Source organism: Coregonus lavaretus (assembly GCF_964263955.1).
Source record: "Coregonus lavaretus genome assembly, chromosome: 6".
Classification (NCBI taxonomy): Eukaryota; Metazoa; Chordata; class Actinopteri; order Salmoniformes; family Salmonidae; genus Coregonus; species Coregonus lavaretus.
The window spans coordinates 55,900,109-55,915,392 of NC_139993.1; the positions used below are offsets into that span (position 1 = coordinate 55,900,109).

Genomic DNA, 15,284 nt, shown 5'->3' on the forward strand with positions numbered 1-15,284 from the left:
AGAGAGAGAGAGAGAGAGAGAGAGAGAGAGAGAGAGAGAGAGAGAGAGAGAGAGAGAGAGAGAGAGAGAGAAAGAAAGAAAGAGAGACACAGGTCAAGGCTACAGAAGAGCATTGACAGACAGACAGACAGACAGAGCTTAAGGGGAAGAGAACATTGGAGGCTACAGTGATGGTGTACAGAACTCTCAGACAGGTATCCTGAAAGCCAAAGAGGAAATATAATTTATATTCAGATATGGGCCACAGTTATACAGTAGTTACATCAGTCATAGATACTGCCTTGGGGTTCAGAGTTACAGTTGATCAAACACAGAAAAGACAGAAACAAAGATAACCTGCCAATGTGCAAACTTATTGCACATTGTTACAACACTGTATATATACATAATACGACTTTTGGAACTTCTTAGTGTAATGTTTACTGTACATTTGTATTGTTTATTTCACTTTTGTTTACTATCTCCTTCACTTGCTTTGGCAATGTTAACATACGTTTCCCATGCCAATAAAGCCCTTAAATTGAAAATGAATTGAATTGAGAGAAAGAGAGAGTGAGAGAGTGAGAGAGTGAGAGAAAGATAGAAAGAGAGAGGTGTAGGTCTTTCTGAGAGAGTGAGCATTTCAGAGCAGTGTCCTGACAGAGAGATGGGGTTTCTGGGTTGGCTGGGGAGCGGGACCGGGGCATCCAACTGAGTGCATGTCAATAATCAGCAGTTAGGACCTCAGTAAAATAATTTAAGTCAACAGTCAGGGAGCAGCAGGGGAAGCTGAGTTCTGAGGGTTGAGGGTTGGAGGGTGATTATTGGGGTTGAGTGTTGTTATAAGCACAGGAACTAGTTGGGAAACAGCCCCGAGGGGTCTCTCTTTCCTCATGAAGCATGGAGACTTAAAATGACTCACGTATTTGAGGAGCATGACCCAGCTGAGTGTGTGTGGTTTGTGTTTGCTTGCTTTGCCACAAAGTGGAAAAGACCACTTTACATTTCAAGTTACATTTCAATGTGTGAGACTGAGATGCAGGGTTGGTTGAGTGAACTCTAAGGAGACAGTGGGAACACAGTAATGGCTGAGTGATGTTTATGATATTGGGTGATGTTTATGATATTGTTATTGATGTGGACGTGAGGGTGGTCCGTGTTTGTCTGTCTGTCTGTCTGTCTGTCTGTCTGTCTGTCTGTCTGTCTGTCTGTCTGTCTGTCTGTCTGCCTGACCCTCAGCGTCTGGCTAATCCACTTCGAAAGCCTAATGGCAAAAAAAACACCACGCTACCTTTTCACCAGGATCTCCTATTCCCCCTGACGTACCGATCAGGCCTGCTGGACCCTGCAGATGGGAGAGAGATAGAGAGAGAAGAGAGAGATGGGGGAGAGGAGAGAAAGAGAAGCGAGAGAGAGGGGGAGAGGAGAGAGAGTGAGAGAGAGAGAGCGAGAGACAGAGAGAGAGAGAGAGAGAGAGAGAGAGAGAGAGCGAGAGACAGAGAGAGTGAGAGAGAGTGAGAGAGAGAGAGCGAGAGACAGAGAGAGTGAGAGAGAGTGAGAGTGAGAGAGCGAGAGTGAGAGAGAGCGAGAGAGAGAGAGCGAGAGACAGAGAGAGAGAGAGAAAGAAGAAAGAGTGGTCAATAGTATACACACATCAGGGTAAAGTACGTCTATGAGGGGAGACATGATCCCCACCCATCAGAAGGTTCTTTTCAACCTGTTTTGACAGCAGGAATGCAGGGGGTCATAGTGATGTGAGGATGGGGTAAGCACTGCCATCACATGCTTTTGAAAGGAAATTACATGAAGGAACCAAGGGGAAATTCCCTCAATGAAAGTTGAGTACATTAAACTGAACAATGTAATTATTACATGCAATGTTTCATGTTGTTAATAAAGTAACGAGGCAATGAAATATATGTAAAACGCTAATTTCGTGTCGTATGAACAACACAATAAAAACATGCATTCCTTTCACAAGCCATATTCCAATTCCACACATGGTATTGTATTTGGGGAGCATATTCCGTTTTCAGGTCTCTCATTTCTTTATCTATAGTATACTTTTTGCCCAGCAGCAGTTTTCTAAAGTCTGGGACCTTTGTTTGCTTCACATACACTCTTGTATCCATGTACTGTATTTACCTGACTGTTGTGTGTTATCCCAACCAATCCTGAGTAAATACAGTATACTGCAGAAACCATCCATTTAACCTGGGCTGATTCCATTTTATTAAAACATTTGTACCTTTATTTAACCAGGCTATCAATTAAGAACAAATTCTTATTTACAATAACGGCTTGGCAAGAGGCAAACGCTGTCAGGCGTGCGGTAGGTGTAATGGTGGAATCAAACGCAGGACTCAGAACGATATTCCCAAAGGCTTGTATTATAGGCCAAACCAAGGCAAATGGAAACTTTGCCCGGAGGCAACAAATACGCACGAAGGCGAAAAGAAACTGCGCACAAACAGGTGCGACAAAATAGTAACCGCGCACAAACAGGTGCGACAAAATAGTAACCACGCACAAACAGGTGCGGAATTACTCCAGTATAATGGAGAGAAGCTCAACCGAGCAATACACACAACTGACGGAAAATCAATTACACACAACACTAGACAAACACAACGAGAAACTTATAGGACACTAATTACGCCAAAACAGAAACAGGTGTGAAAACAAACAGACCAAAGCAAACGAACAAGAAACAAACAGCGGTGGCAGCTAGAATTCCGGAGACGACGAACGCCGAAACCTGCCCGAACAAGGGAGAGAGGCAGCCTCGGCCGAAACCGTGACAAAAGCCCTCCTGTGTGGACGGGGACTGGGATTAAAAATAAAATACAAATGTAAACCAAAACAGACAGAAGACACTGACAGCAGCACAAATACAACAGCAAACAAACAGTGGATGTGTGTGGTGTGTGAAGTAAAACAAAATGTTTCCTTACATAACGCAACACAAACTAGTGGCTAGAAACAACTACATGTCTCAACAACCTGTTCATCTATTTGTCCTTTGAAGTTTTAGGTTGGCTTGGAGGGAATTCCAAGACCAGGGGGCTGAGTAATGAAAGGACATTTTTCCATGCTCGGTTCACATTTTTGGGACTCTTAACAAACAATGTAATTCTATACTGTGTTCTGCCGCCCAGCCCTGTATAGCATGCCTACATCAGCCAAGTTCTAGCCCAGCTATAAGAGCGATCTAACATCCCACTGACCTTTGCCATACACCTGTGTACCTCTTGCTAATGAAGAGAACACTGGCTAATGTAAATATTAGAAAAAAACATGAAGAGAATAATCACTTCCAGATCAGTCATCTGGATAAAGGGCTGAGGTTTGGCCCAGAGCCAGAGTCTATGGTGAGGAGAGGAGCTGCATCTCTTATCCCAGTGCATCCTGAAAAGGATAGGTAGAGGCTGAAAAAAAGTTTGGCCAACTGCTAAACCCAGTGTGGTCACTGTGGTTGTCTTACAGGAGGCAAAAAAAAAAGTCATTATTGTACAAGAGATGCATTTCATTATTTTTGTACACATTGGCCCAGCCGCACCAATGTGTCAGAGGAAACACCGTCCAGCTGGTGTCATTAGAGTAGGCAGTGCCTTAGACCGCTGCGCCACTCGGGAGGCTCCTGATGTATTTCATTATTGTACATGAGATGTATTTCATTCCTGTAGAAGAGACGTATTTCATTCTTGTAGAATAGATGTATTTCATTATTGTAGAAGAGATGTATTTAATTCTTGTTGAAGAGATGTTCTGTACTTGGATGTCTTGTGTGTTTTAGTGGCTACATTTCTTCACAGTCTATTTTCTATATTTCCCCATCATGTCTTAGTTACTCAATAAGTGGTGTGTTTGACAGAGACAGGCCACATCTGGAGCATGTTAGCGGTAGACTGTAGAGCTGAGTCTGAGAGGAGGGCTGTATAGAGTGGGAATGGGGACAGACAGAGAGGAGGGATCAGACGACACTTCTGGACTGCATTAATTGGAAACTGGACGGGAGGAAGAGGGGGAGGGAGGAAGAGGGGGGAGGAAGAGGAGATGAAGAGGGGGAGGAGGAGGAGAGGAAGAGGGGGAGGAGAGGAAGGAGTGGATGAGGAGGGAGGAAGAAGGTTTTTTCCCCTGGAAAAATCAGACGCCAACGTTGGCCATTTGTTGCTAAACAGAGAGGATGCTGGGGTTGGGCCAATATGGCCAGAGGTGTGAAAGACGCTGCAGTGCTGCACTGGTTCCTCTAAACATTTCTGTGTGTGACAGATGAGCGTTTCTGTGTGTGGAACACTCCAGTGTGTGGCTGGAAGTCTTAATCATCTACAGCTGGTGCAAACTAGACATCTACATTCCTGTCTGTTCTAATCTATATAATAAACAACATACGTTTGCAATACCTGACAGTTTCATCCGTACAGTACATAAAGCCAGCTTATGAAAACACAGTAGCCAACCGCAAAACACATCTCCACAGTAAGGTATAAGCCTTAGCATAGCCCCAGGCATGCAGGCAGCTGAGATATGGAGTTGTACTGTAATGTCTGTGAGTAGAGGCAGAGGCAGGCAGCCGGGAGGCATAATAAGTCATTTCTTTATTACTGTGATTTAATTGGAGGGTCGCCCTAAAATACAGCTGATCAAATCATAAAAACTCCCAATTAATGATTGGTTCAAATGTTTTACTGGCAACATGTTGCATTAAGGGCTCTCTAGGTGACACAATAAAGCCTTTGTGAACACATTGAACGCATTCAGCCCAGGAACCTATCTCCTGACCCAGGGCTAACCTGTAGTTAGTCAACCTATAGGCAGTCTCTCTCAGACCCTCCAGATTTGATTTATTTGGAAAGTGATGTAATGGCGTTCATTAGAGGCTCCATGTGTTTCTGAGCTGAGGTCTTTTTTTTACATGGAGCCCGAGGCTCCTCCTTGGCTTCAAAGGGGTCCTAGCTAGCTAGCTACAGTCTGTGGTAAGTGGTTATCCCTCTCATGTGTGCTCTCCTATGCAACCACCCCTCCTACCCCTCCTCCTCCTCCCTACCCCTCCTCCTCCCTATCCCCCCACCTCCTCCTCCTCATCCACCACCCTACCCCTCCTCCTCCTCTACCCCCCCCCCCCTCCTCTTCCTCCTCCTCCTCCTCCTCTTCCTCCACCCTACCCCATGCATAGTCAGCAAAAAACACCAGACTCACTTGCAGTCCATTCTTTCCAATGCCGCCAAGGTCCCCCGTCTCCCCCTGAAAACCAGAACATCAAAACAAAACATTAGTATGTTTTCTTCCTGTGTGTTAAGATGTTAAGATCCAGCCGTTGGTCATTCAGTCACATGATCAACAGCTTGAACACACAGGGTTTTAAATAAACAATTGATTAAAAAGCACACATGGAAATGCTCTTGATTTCTTATGTTTCTGTTTATTTCCCTCCTGCGGGTTTCATTATGCTCTAATCACAGTCCAGGGCGAATTCCTTCTCTTTGTTAATAAGCCTCAACACATTTATCCCCTTGAACTAACCCAAGAGCCCAACTCATTCACAAACACAGGGACACTGATTTGCATGGCATTCAGAGGAAAAAACTAAACTGTAATTCTGACCAATAAATGTCTGCCACATTGAGCAGCTATAATAATGATGGCACAAGGCCTCGCGCTGGGTTCACACCAGTTAACTCTAATGAAGTAACGTGAGGAACACGTCTGGAATCTTTGTTTTAAAGAGAAAAACATCAACCAGACAACTAAACTAAGACCTCAAAAGTGGTATGCATGCTATCTCAATTAGATAGTACACACCATGACCAAAAGTATGTGGACACCTGCTCGTCGAACATTTCATTCCAAAATCATGGCCATTAATATGGAGTAGGTCCCTCCTTTGCTGCTATAACAGCCTTCACTCCTCTGGGAAGACTTTCCACTGGAACATTGCTGCGGGGACTTGCTTCCATTCAGCCACAAGAGCGTTAGTGAAGTCGGGCACTGATGTTGGGCGATTAGGCCTGGCTCGCAGTCGGCATTCCAATTCATCCCAAAGGTGTTCCATGGGGTTGAGGTCAGGGCTCTGTGCAGGCCAGTCAAGTTCTTCCACACCGATCTCGACAAATAATTTCTGTATGGACCTCACTTTGTGCATGGGGGCATTGTCATGCTAAAACAGGAAAGGGCCTTTCCCAAACTGTTGCCACAAAGTGCGAAGCACAGAATCGTCTAGAATGTCATTGTATGCTGTAGCGTTAAGATTTCGCATCACTGGAACTAAGGGGCCTAGCCCGAACCATGAAAAACAGCCCCAGACCATTATTCCTCCTCCACCAAACGTTACAGTTGGCACTATGCATTCGGGCAGGTAGCATTCTCTTGGCATCCGCCAAACCCAGATTCAGTCCAATGGCGGCGAGCTTTACACCACTCCAGCCGACGCTTGGCATTGCGCATGGTGATCTTAGGCGTGTGTGCGGCTGCTCGGCCATGGAAACCCATTTCATGAAGCTCCCGACGAACAGTTATTGTGCTGCGTTGCTTCCAGAGGCAGTTTGAAACTCGTGAGTGAGTGAGAGTTGTAACCGAGCAGAGAAGATTGTTACGCGATACGCGCTTCAGCACTCGGCACTGACACTGTGTTGGCTGGAAAGCTGGTTGTTTTTCTAAACAGTCCAATACAGCATGTGTACAGTACGCAAGCTGATAGTAACTTCTTACCTTCATTCCCTCGGGTCCAGGTTCCCCTATGTAGCCTTTCCTTCCAACTCTCCCCTGTGGAGAAACACACACACACACACACACACACACACACACACACACACACACACACACACACACACACACACACACACACACACACACACACACACACACATTACAGGATGCATCCGCTTTTCATGTTTTATCACATCTCATCTGTGTTCCTTCATGACGAAACACCTTTACACAAGAAACACCTGGAAATGGGTGGAGATGGGGACCAACAGAAAAACATGCAGGTTGTGTATCTGCAGTGTGATTTGAAGAGGGCCTGGAGACACTTACAGCAGTACCAGGGCTGCCAGGTGGGCCAAGGGGTCCCTCATCACCCTGAAAATACACAGTAAAACAGGTAAACACAGTGCAATACATCACATACAGCTGGATATGGGGACGTGGTAACATCACTCGGCACTGGCAGTAACACTGGCTGAGTAACTCTCACACTTTGTCATCCCATCTCACCCCTTATGCACAGATCTACTAATGTTAAAGCCACAGAAGGCATGCAAGAGCCTGTGCGCTTGTGTGTGTGTGTGTGTTTGTGTGTGTGTTTGTGTTTGTGTGCGTGTGTTTGTGTGTGTGTGTACTCTCATCGATCACTGTGTTCTCCCTAGCAGAGTAACCTGGATGTTTGTCTCTATGTTCACACTGCCTGAAGGAGAGCTTGATGAGTCCAATGATCAGAATGTATGATGTTCTGCTTTGAGGCATATTCTCTGATCAGCTGAAGTGAAAGTTATCAACATCAATCAATGCTATAGTGATTGAACTCTACAGCATTTTCTTGCAGGCTATGCAATAAGACTCCATGCCAGGAAAGAGAGTGCGAGAGAGTGAGTGGCCTCCCAACTCTGTACCACAGTTGAGTTGGGTGCCAATACTGTAAAACTAGCACAATGGAAAGGTGTACGTACTGTACACACTGCCAAGGCTTCTGTTCTTATTTTCCACTGCTGCCTGAAAAACCCTGGAGCCTGCCTTGTTTTTATTAGCAGCCAGTGATGAATCATGACATTATACAATACAGTGGAACATGCCCTGGAACCTGGAATCACTCTACGGCTCCCCATAGTGTTCCACATAGCCTGAACCTACTCTAGCATTGCCAATCACCTCAACTCTGGTTGCAGGTTCAACTGCTCTGACTAGGTATAAACGGAGAATCTGTTTTGTAATCAAATGCAAACAAAATATTGTTCGCTTCCTGCATGTTCAGTTGTGTCTGCAGTATTCTGAGTATGATGTAGTTTAGTGGTTCTTACCCACAAGCTTAAGTTCATGATAATGTAAGGGGGAATAAATGTCTCATACCTCTGTTCCTTTTGGCCCCGTGGGTCCCTGTGGCCCTCTGGTACCTAGGAGGCCCTGAAACATAACAGGACACCTGGTATGTCATTCATACAAAACAGATGTGTTGAGTTGCTATTAGCAAAAACATACACATTAACCCTCACGAGAAAAAGATGCACTTAGGATCAGGGGTTGGAACCGGTTCAGGGAACAGAACACTGGAAAATAAAGACATTTTTCGAGGAACATAATCAGAACTGGGAACAAAAGTGATCTACTGTATACTGTTTCGGAACAGAACCGTTATTTTAAAAGCAAACCGGTTAATTACGTTATTTTATGTTCCAGGCATTTTTTTCAGTCCCACAAAAAAACGTAACAAAGCGCCTATGCAAAGCCCTCACTCTGTCACTCAGAAACATATTCCAGCGTCGGCCTGCCAGCCGGACATCTTTACCAGTGTGTGTGTAGGCTAGCTGCCCGTCCCCCTCTGATGAATAGTTTACTGTAACCTACTGACGTTACAAGCATGATTCAGAAATTAGGGAAATATTTTTTATTACAGAAGAATGGTTTAACTTTTCAATGCTAGTTAAGAATACTATAGTTATCACGTTTCACATTGGATTTATTAACTACAAAAAGGTAAGACGTGTTTTTCATTCTGGCGCCGCTCTGCACAAACAAGCTTGTTAGCTAGCTAGGCCGCTCCGTAAGATTTCAGTCACCCTACACTTGTCTGTCCATTGCGCATGTAAACAACTCACTGAGCTATAGCTTGCCCGCTCCTAAGCTGTTCTATCCGCACTGATTGGTGAAGTCATTTAATGTCGAGCTAAATGTAAAACAATATATATTTCAGAGGTTTATAAAGGAACAGAAAGGAACATTATAAACCGGTACTTTTTTGGGGTTCGAACCAGTTCAGAACTTTATTTTGCAGGTCGGAACAGTGGAAGTAATGGTTCTGTTCAGAACAAAACAAATAATTTTGGTTACAACCCCTGCTGAGGATTAAGCATTTTGTTTGGGATAGAGTTGAGTTGTGGAAACAGTGCTTGTCTTGTCTTTACCTTAGGTCCAGGAGGGCCGTTGGGACCTGGCACACCGATGTCTCCAGGAAAACCCTGAGAAACAAAACAGGATGAAATTCAAACAAAGAGTTAAAAATTAACCACCTGGTTCATTGATGACATCATTAATCACATGACTGATGTGATCATGTAGGTTTGATGCCACATCTAACATGACACACCTGAACTCCTGAACACACCTGAACACACCTGAACTCCTGAACACACCTGCATGTATTCAGTTACTTTATATTCCATTCTATTACATCATCATGCCTTTAGATATGTGTGTACATAAAGGGAGTGTAGGATTATCCACATAGGGTGACTACATACTTGTACATTGCTATATGTGGCAGGGTCAGGGTCAGACCCACACTTCCCCTCTTTCTAAACATACTTTATGGATTGACAATGATGAGAACAGAGAGCGCACTGCCCCTCTGTAAGACAGGGTAGGCAACATCAATACATCTGTATCTAAAGAGTGACAGGGCTTAGCTATGTTATATGAACCATATGTAAAGGGGGTGATGGATAGAGATGTTGGCTGAAGACTGTCAGACACACCTGCCTCAGCATGGCATGGCCTGCTCAATTAAAACAGGGGAGTGTTGGTGTGGGGAGAGGGTGAGGGGGAGAGGGGGAGAGTGGGTGGAGAGTTGGTGGGGGAGAGGAGGAGAGGGAGAAGGAGAGGGGGAGAAGGAGAGGGGAGAGGGGGAGAGAGGAAGAGGGAGAAGGAGAGGGGGAGAGTGGGTGGAGAGTTGGTGGGAGGGAGAAGGAGAGGGGAGAGGGGGAGAGAAAGCTATGGAGATCTATCAGATTTACAGATGTGGCGTTTTAATAGGGCCAAAGAGATTAAAATGGAGTGAACCTTTCTGGGCTCTTTATCTTGACAAGGCAACAAACAGTCAAATACAACCACCATGAAGTAGACTTATACCATTTATAGGACGGACGGTAAAAAAAGTGAGACATTGTTGGATTCAGTTTGATAAAACATAAAAAACATCTAGTCTGTGATTCACATGATATGCACACACCAAGAACATTACAGGATACGTTTGGATTAGTTTGACTCTCCAAATCCTATATATTCCTATTAATGGTAATCTCCTAGTCTCCTGCTATCTGGTAGATCTGCTAGATTGGGAATATATCAGAACCAATGTGACGCAGGAATGAAGGGAAGTTTACTGTATGTACTGTATTTCTGTGGTGGGTTTAAGGAGTGCTATCGATGTATTTCTGTGGTGGGTTTAAGGAGTGCTATCGATGTATTTCTGTGGTGGGTTTAAGGAGTGCTATCAATGTATTTCTGTGGTGGGTTTAAGGAGTGCTATCAATGTATTTCTGTGGTGGGTTTAAGGATGTCACACTCTGGTTCTAGGACTTTTTGTGTTTAGTCAGGGTGTGTAGATTTCCGTGTGTTGTGTACTGTGGGTAGTGTCTAGGTGTTCGCGTTCTATGTTTGGTCAGTGACTCCCAATCGGAGGTAACGAGTGTCAGCTGTCGGCTCGTTATCTCTGATTGGGAGCCATATTTAAATGTCTGTGTTCACCTTGTGGTGGTGGGTTTTTGTTCATTGTTCAGTAGTTGTCACTGAGGACTTCACGGATCGTGTTTTGTTTTGTCGTGTGTTTCAAAATTAAAATCATCATGTTCACTCCCAACGCTGCGCTTTGGTCACACTTCATTGGCGATCGTGACAAAGGAGTGCTATCAATGTATTTCTGTGGTGGGTTTAAGGAGTGCTATCAATGTATTTCTGTGGTGGGTTTAAGGAGTGCTATCAATGTATTTCTGTGGTGGGTTTAAGGAGTGTTATCAATGTATTTCTGTCATGGGTTTAAGGAGTGCTATCAATGTATATCTGTGATGGTTCAGTTTGCTTGTTGTGTGTATCCTGTCCCCCCAAGTTCACGACCTTATCTCAAGTGTTTAACATTCATTGGACACAGGACAGTGGCTGACCTGGGGTTGGGAGGGAGGCAGCAGCCGTAGAGATAGGGAGCAGCAATAAAGAGGCTCTAAAGCACTACTCTGGACCTGTGCCCATGATGATTTTAGTTCACTACTGTGTCTTCTCTGTTAGCTTATCTACTGTTTACACGTGTCTGTCTCATGGATCAGGACAGGAGTTTAGCATGACCTGGGGTTGGGAGAGAGGCAGCACTATGAGGCATTACACTGGACCTGTACCCGTGGCTTCTACACACTGTCTCACCTGGTTGTGACAACCTGTGATCAACTAAAAAGATAGATGCTATACAAAGGCACTATACAGCTATGACTATAGTTAATATGGACCTGTACCCATGTTGCTTTTACACACGGTCTAATCAGAGGGTAAAGATAAAGAGAGATATGGGGCTGATAGTGTTTTATGGTGTTAGTGTAGTGATAGTGTTTTATGGTGTTAGTGTAGTGATAGTGTTTTATGGTGTTAGTGTAGTGATAGTGTTTTATGGTGTTAGTGTAGTGATAGTGTTTTATGGTGTTAGTGTAGTGATAGTGTTTTATGGTGTTAGTGTAGTGATAGTGTTTTATGGTGTTAGTGTAGTGATAGTGTTTTATGGTGTTAGTGTAGTGATAGTGTTTATCTGTTTACACCCTGACCCCAGACAGAACACAGGTAGTGGAGCAGACCGTCTCAGACAGTCTCAGGACGGTTTCTCTATGCCATCTCTGCCACCAATTCCCTCTGGGACAATAAAGTTGAAACTTGAACTTGAAAAGATCTAATCTCTGGCAAATAATAGGACAGGGATACAATATGGTCCCAACAGAACTAGAATTTGAACTTGACTATAACAACACTGTGTAGGAATACACTCTTAGATCAGGAAGATATGTTTTTATGATTGGTTCAGTTTGCATGGTTTAGTTGTTTGACCATTTATAGCACTATATGACAGAAGTTTATGACATCATTTTATGACATCATATTGAGCTGTATCAGTAGCTCAATGACCATTAAAGCGACAGAAACACAATATCACACATTTAACAGAGTGTGGCTTTAATGATATCAGTGTTTGTTGTCTTACCTCAGGTCCTGGTGGGCCAGGAGGTCCCTGTGGTCCAATCTCACCCAATTTACCCTGTCAGAGCAGAGAGACATTAAACATTTTAAAAAGCGCTTGCATATCTGAGTTATCTAGTTGCAGGTGCGTGGGAATAATGTGCTAACTTAAAAGAAAAGAGAAACCCGTACACTGCCCTTGCTCGAATTACTTATTTTATTAAAGCTTTAAGTGATATGAGCAAGAGCAGTGCGCAGGTTTCTATTTTGTTTGAAGTTAGAGCAGAGAGACATGAACACATGAACACAAATAGTGGAAACATCAGTGCCAAGCATCTCTCTGTTTTCTTCTCTCTCACAAACAGACACCCACACATGCATAACATACTGTATATTATATACACAAACAGACACCCACACATGCATAACATACTGTATATTATATACACAAACAGACACCCACACATGCATAACATACTGTATATTATATACACAAACAGCATGAGGCAGATAAAGGCTTGGTACTCAAAGCGTCAGTAGTGAGTCTTCACTCTATTTGATAGTTGCCAACGTTTCTAAGGAGGCAGGCAAGCTGTGTGTGGTTGGTATTTTGTTGTCAAAACAAATATTCATATAGTCTTTCTGTGATGCCACAGTGACTGACTGCCTGGCGTCTGTAGAATTAAAGGTTGATCAGAGCCCTATGCTTTTTAATACTCTGCAGGACGACAAAACATACTCCCTCGTTGCCTGTCACCGACTCACGCAGGACGCAACAGGTGGTATAAATATGTTGTGTGAATTTGTCCTAATAGTTTTCAGGCAGGATGGTTTAGTTTCAGGCAGTTATATGGGCTGTTAGTAACAAAGTGCAGGTATTTAAAGTCTAAAAGGTACAGGGTGTTTACTGGGGTTGTTCCATTAATTAAGTGCCAGTCTAATGGGTTAAAATGAGAAACACATATATACAGTGGGCTGTGAAAGTATTCACCCCCCTTGGCATTTTTCCTATTTTGTTGCCTTACAACCTGGAATTAAAATAGATTTTTTGGGGGTTTTTATCATTTGATTTGCACAACATGCCTACCACTTTGAAGATGCAAAATATTTTTTATTGTGAAACAAACAAGAAATAAGACAAAAAAACTGAAAACTTGAGCGTGCATAACTATTCACCACCCCCCAAAGTCAATAATTTGTAGAGCCACCTTTTGCAGCAATTATAGCTGCAAGTCTCTTGGGGTATGTCTCTATAAGCTTGGCACATCTAGCCACTGGGATTTTATCCCATTCTTCAAGGAAAAACTGCTCTAGCTCCTTCAAGTTGGATGTGTTCCGCTGGTGTACAGCTATCTTTAAGTCATACCACAGATTCTCAATTGGATTGAGGTCTGGGCTTTGACTAGTCCATTCCAAGACATTTAAATGTTTCCCCTTAAACCACGCGAGTGTTGCTTTAGCAGTATGCTTAGGGTCATTGTCCTGCTGGAAGGTGAACCTCCGTCCCAGTCTCAAATCTCTGGAAGACTGAAACAGGTTTCCCTCAAGAATTTCCCTGTATTTAGCGCCATCCATCATTCCTTCAATTCTGACCAGTTTCCAGTCCCTGCCGATGAAAAACATCCCCACGGCATGATGCTGCCACCACCATGCTTCACTGTGGGGATGGTGTTCTCGGGGTGATGAGAGGTGTTGGGTTTGCGCCAGACATAGCGTTTTCCTTGATGGCCAAAAAGCTCAATTTGAGTCTCATCTGACCAGAGTACCTTCTTCCATATGTTTGGGGAGTCTCCCACATGCCTTTTGGCGAACACCAAACGTGTTTGCTTATTTTTTTCTTTAAGCAATGGCTTTTTTCTGGCCACTCTTCCGTAAAGCCCAGCTCTGTGGAATGTACGGCTTAAAGTGGTCCTATGGACAGATACTCCAATCTCCACTGTGGAGCTTTGCAGCTCCTTCAGGGTTATCTTTGGTCTCTTTGTTGCCTCTCTGATTAATGCCCTCCTAGCCTGGTCCGTGAGTTTTGGTGGGCGGCCCTCTCTTGGCAGGTTTGTTGTGGTGCCATATTCTTTCAATTTTTTAATAATGGATTTAATGGTGCTCCGTGGGATGTTCAAAGTTTCTGATATTTTTTTATAACCCAACCCTGATCTGTACTTCTCCACAACTTTGTCCCTGACCTGTTTGGAGAGCTCCTTGGTCTTCATGGTGCAGCTTGCTTGGCGGTGCCCCTTGCTTAGTGGTGTTGCAGACTCTGGGACCTTTCAGAACAAGTGTATATATCCTGAGATCATGTGACAGATCATGTGACACTTAGATTGGACAAAGGTGGACTATATTTAACTAATTATGTGACTTCTGAAGGTAATTGGTTGCACCAGATCTTATTTAGGGGCTTCATAGCAAAGGGGGTGAATACATATGCACGCACCACTTTTCCGTTATTAATTTTTTTGAATTTTTGAAACAAGTTATTGTTTTCATTTCACCTCACCAGTTTGGACTATTTTGTGTATGTCCATTACATGAAATCCAAATAGAAATCCATTTAAATTACAGGTTGTAATGCAACAAAATAGGAAAAATGCCAAGGGGGATGAATACTTTTGCAAGGCACTGTATACACACACACACACACACATATTACGTACAGGTGGGCCTGGTTTCCCACGGAGTCCAGGAGGTCCAGGCAAGCCAGCAGCACCCTGGGGGTACAAACAGAAAACACTTGTTTATTCTCCTACTCTCTCCATAGCTCATTATTTCACTCTCTTTTCTTTAAGTGTGTGTGTGTGGGGGGGGGGGGGGGGGGTATTTGTATTTATTAGGGACCCCCATTAGTTCCTGCCAAGGCAGCAGCTACTCTTCCTGGCGTCCAGCAAAATTAAGGCAGTTATGCAATTTTTAAAACATTACAATGCATTCACAACACACTGTGTGCCCTCAGGCCCCTACTCCACCACTACCACATATCTACAATACAAAATCCATATATACGTGTGTGTATAGTGTGTATGTTTGTGTATGTATGTGTCTGTGCCTATGTTTGTGTTGCTTCACAGTCCCCGCTGTTCCATAAGGTGTATTTTTATCTGTTTTTTTTTAATCTAATTTTGCATCAGTTACTTGATGTGAAATCGAGTTCCATGTAGCCATGGCTCTAT

General features: G+C 43.7%; 1 protein-coding gene across 1 annotated transcript in view; it reads right to left on the reverse strand.

Moving 5' to 3' along the window:
• col24a1 (collagen type XXIV alpha 1 chain) overlaps positions 1-15,284 on the reverse strand; it is a gene marked incomplete at its 5' end in the record, with an annotated part of 140,131 nt that overhangs the window by 86,448 nt on the left and 38,399 nt on the right. The window contains 7 exons of the mRNA XM_084163896.1: positions 1,271-1,324; positions 5,179-5,223; positions 7,015-7,059; positions 8,044-8,097; positions 9,096-9,149; positions 12,146-12,199; positions 14,772-14,825. Coding sequence (XP_084020022.1) covers positions 1,271-1,324; positions 5,179-5,223; positions 7,015-7,059; positions 8,044-8,097; positions 9,096-9,149; positions 12,146-12,199; positions 14,772-14,825 — 360 coding nt within the window. The remainder of the gene's footprint in view (positions 1-1,270; positions 1,325-5,178; positions 5,224-7,014; positions 7,060-8,043; positions 8,098-9,095; positions 9,150-12,145; positions 12,200-14,771; positions 14,826-15,284) is intronic.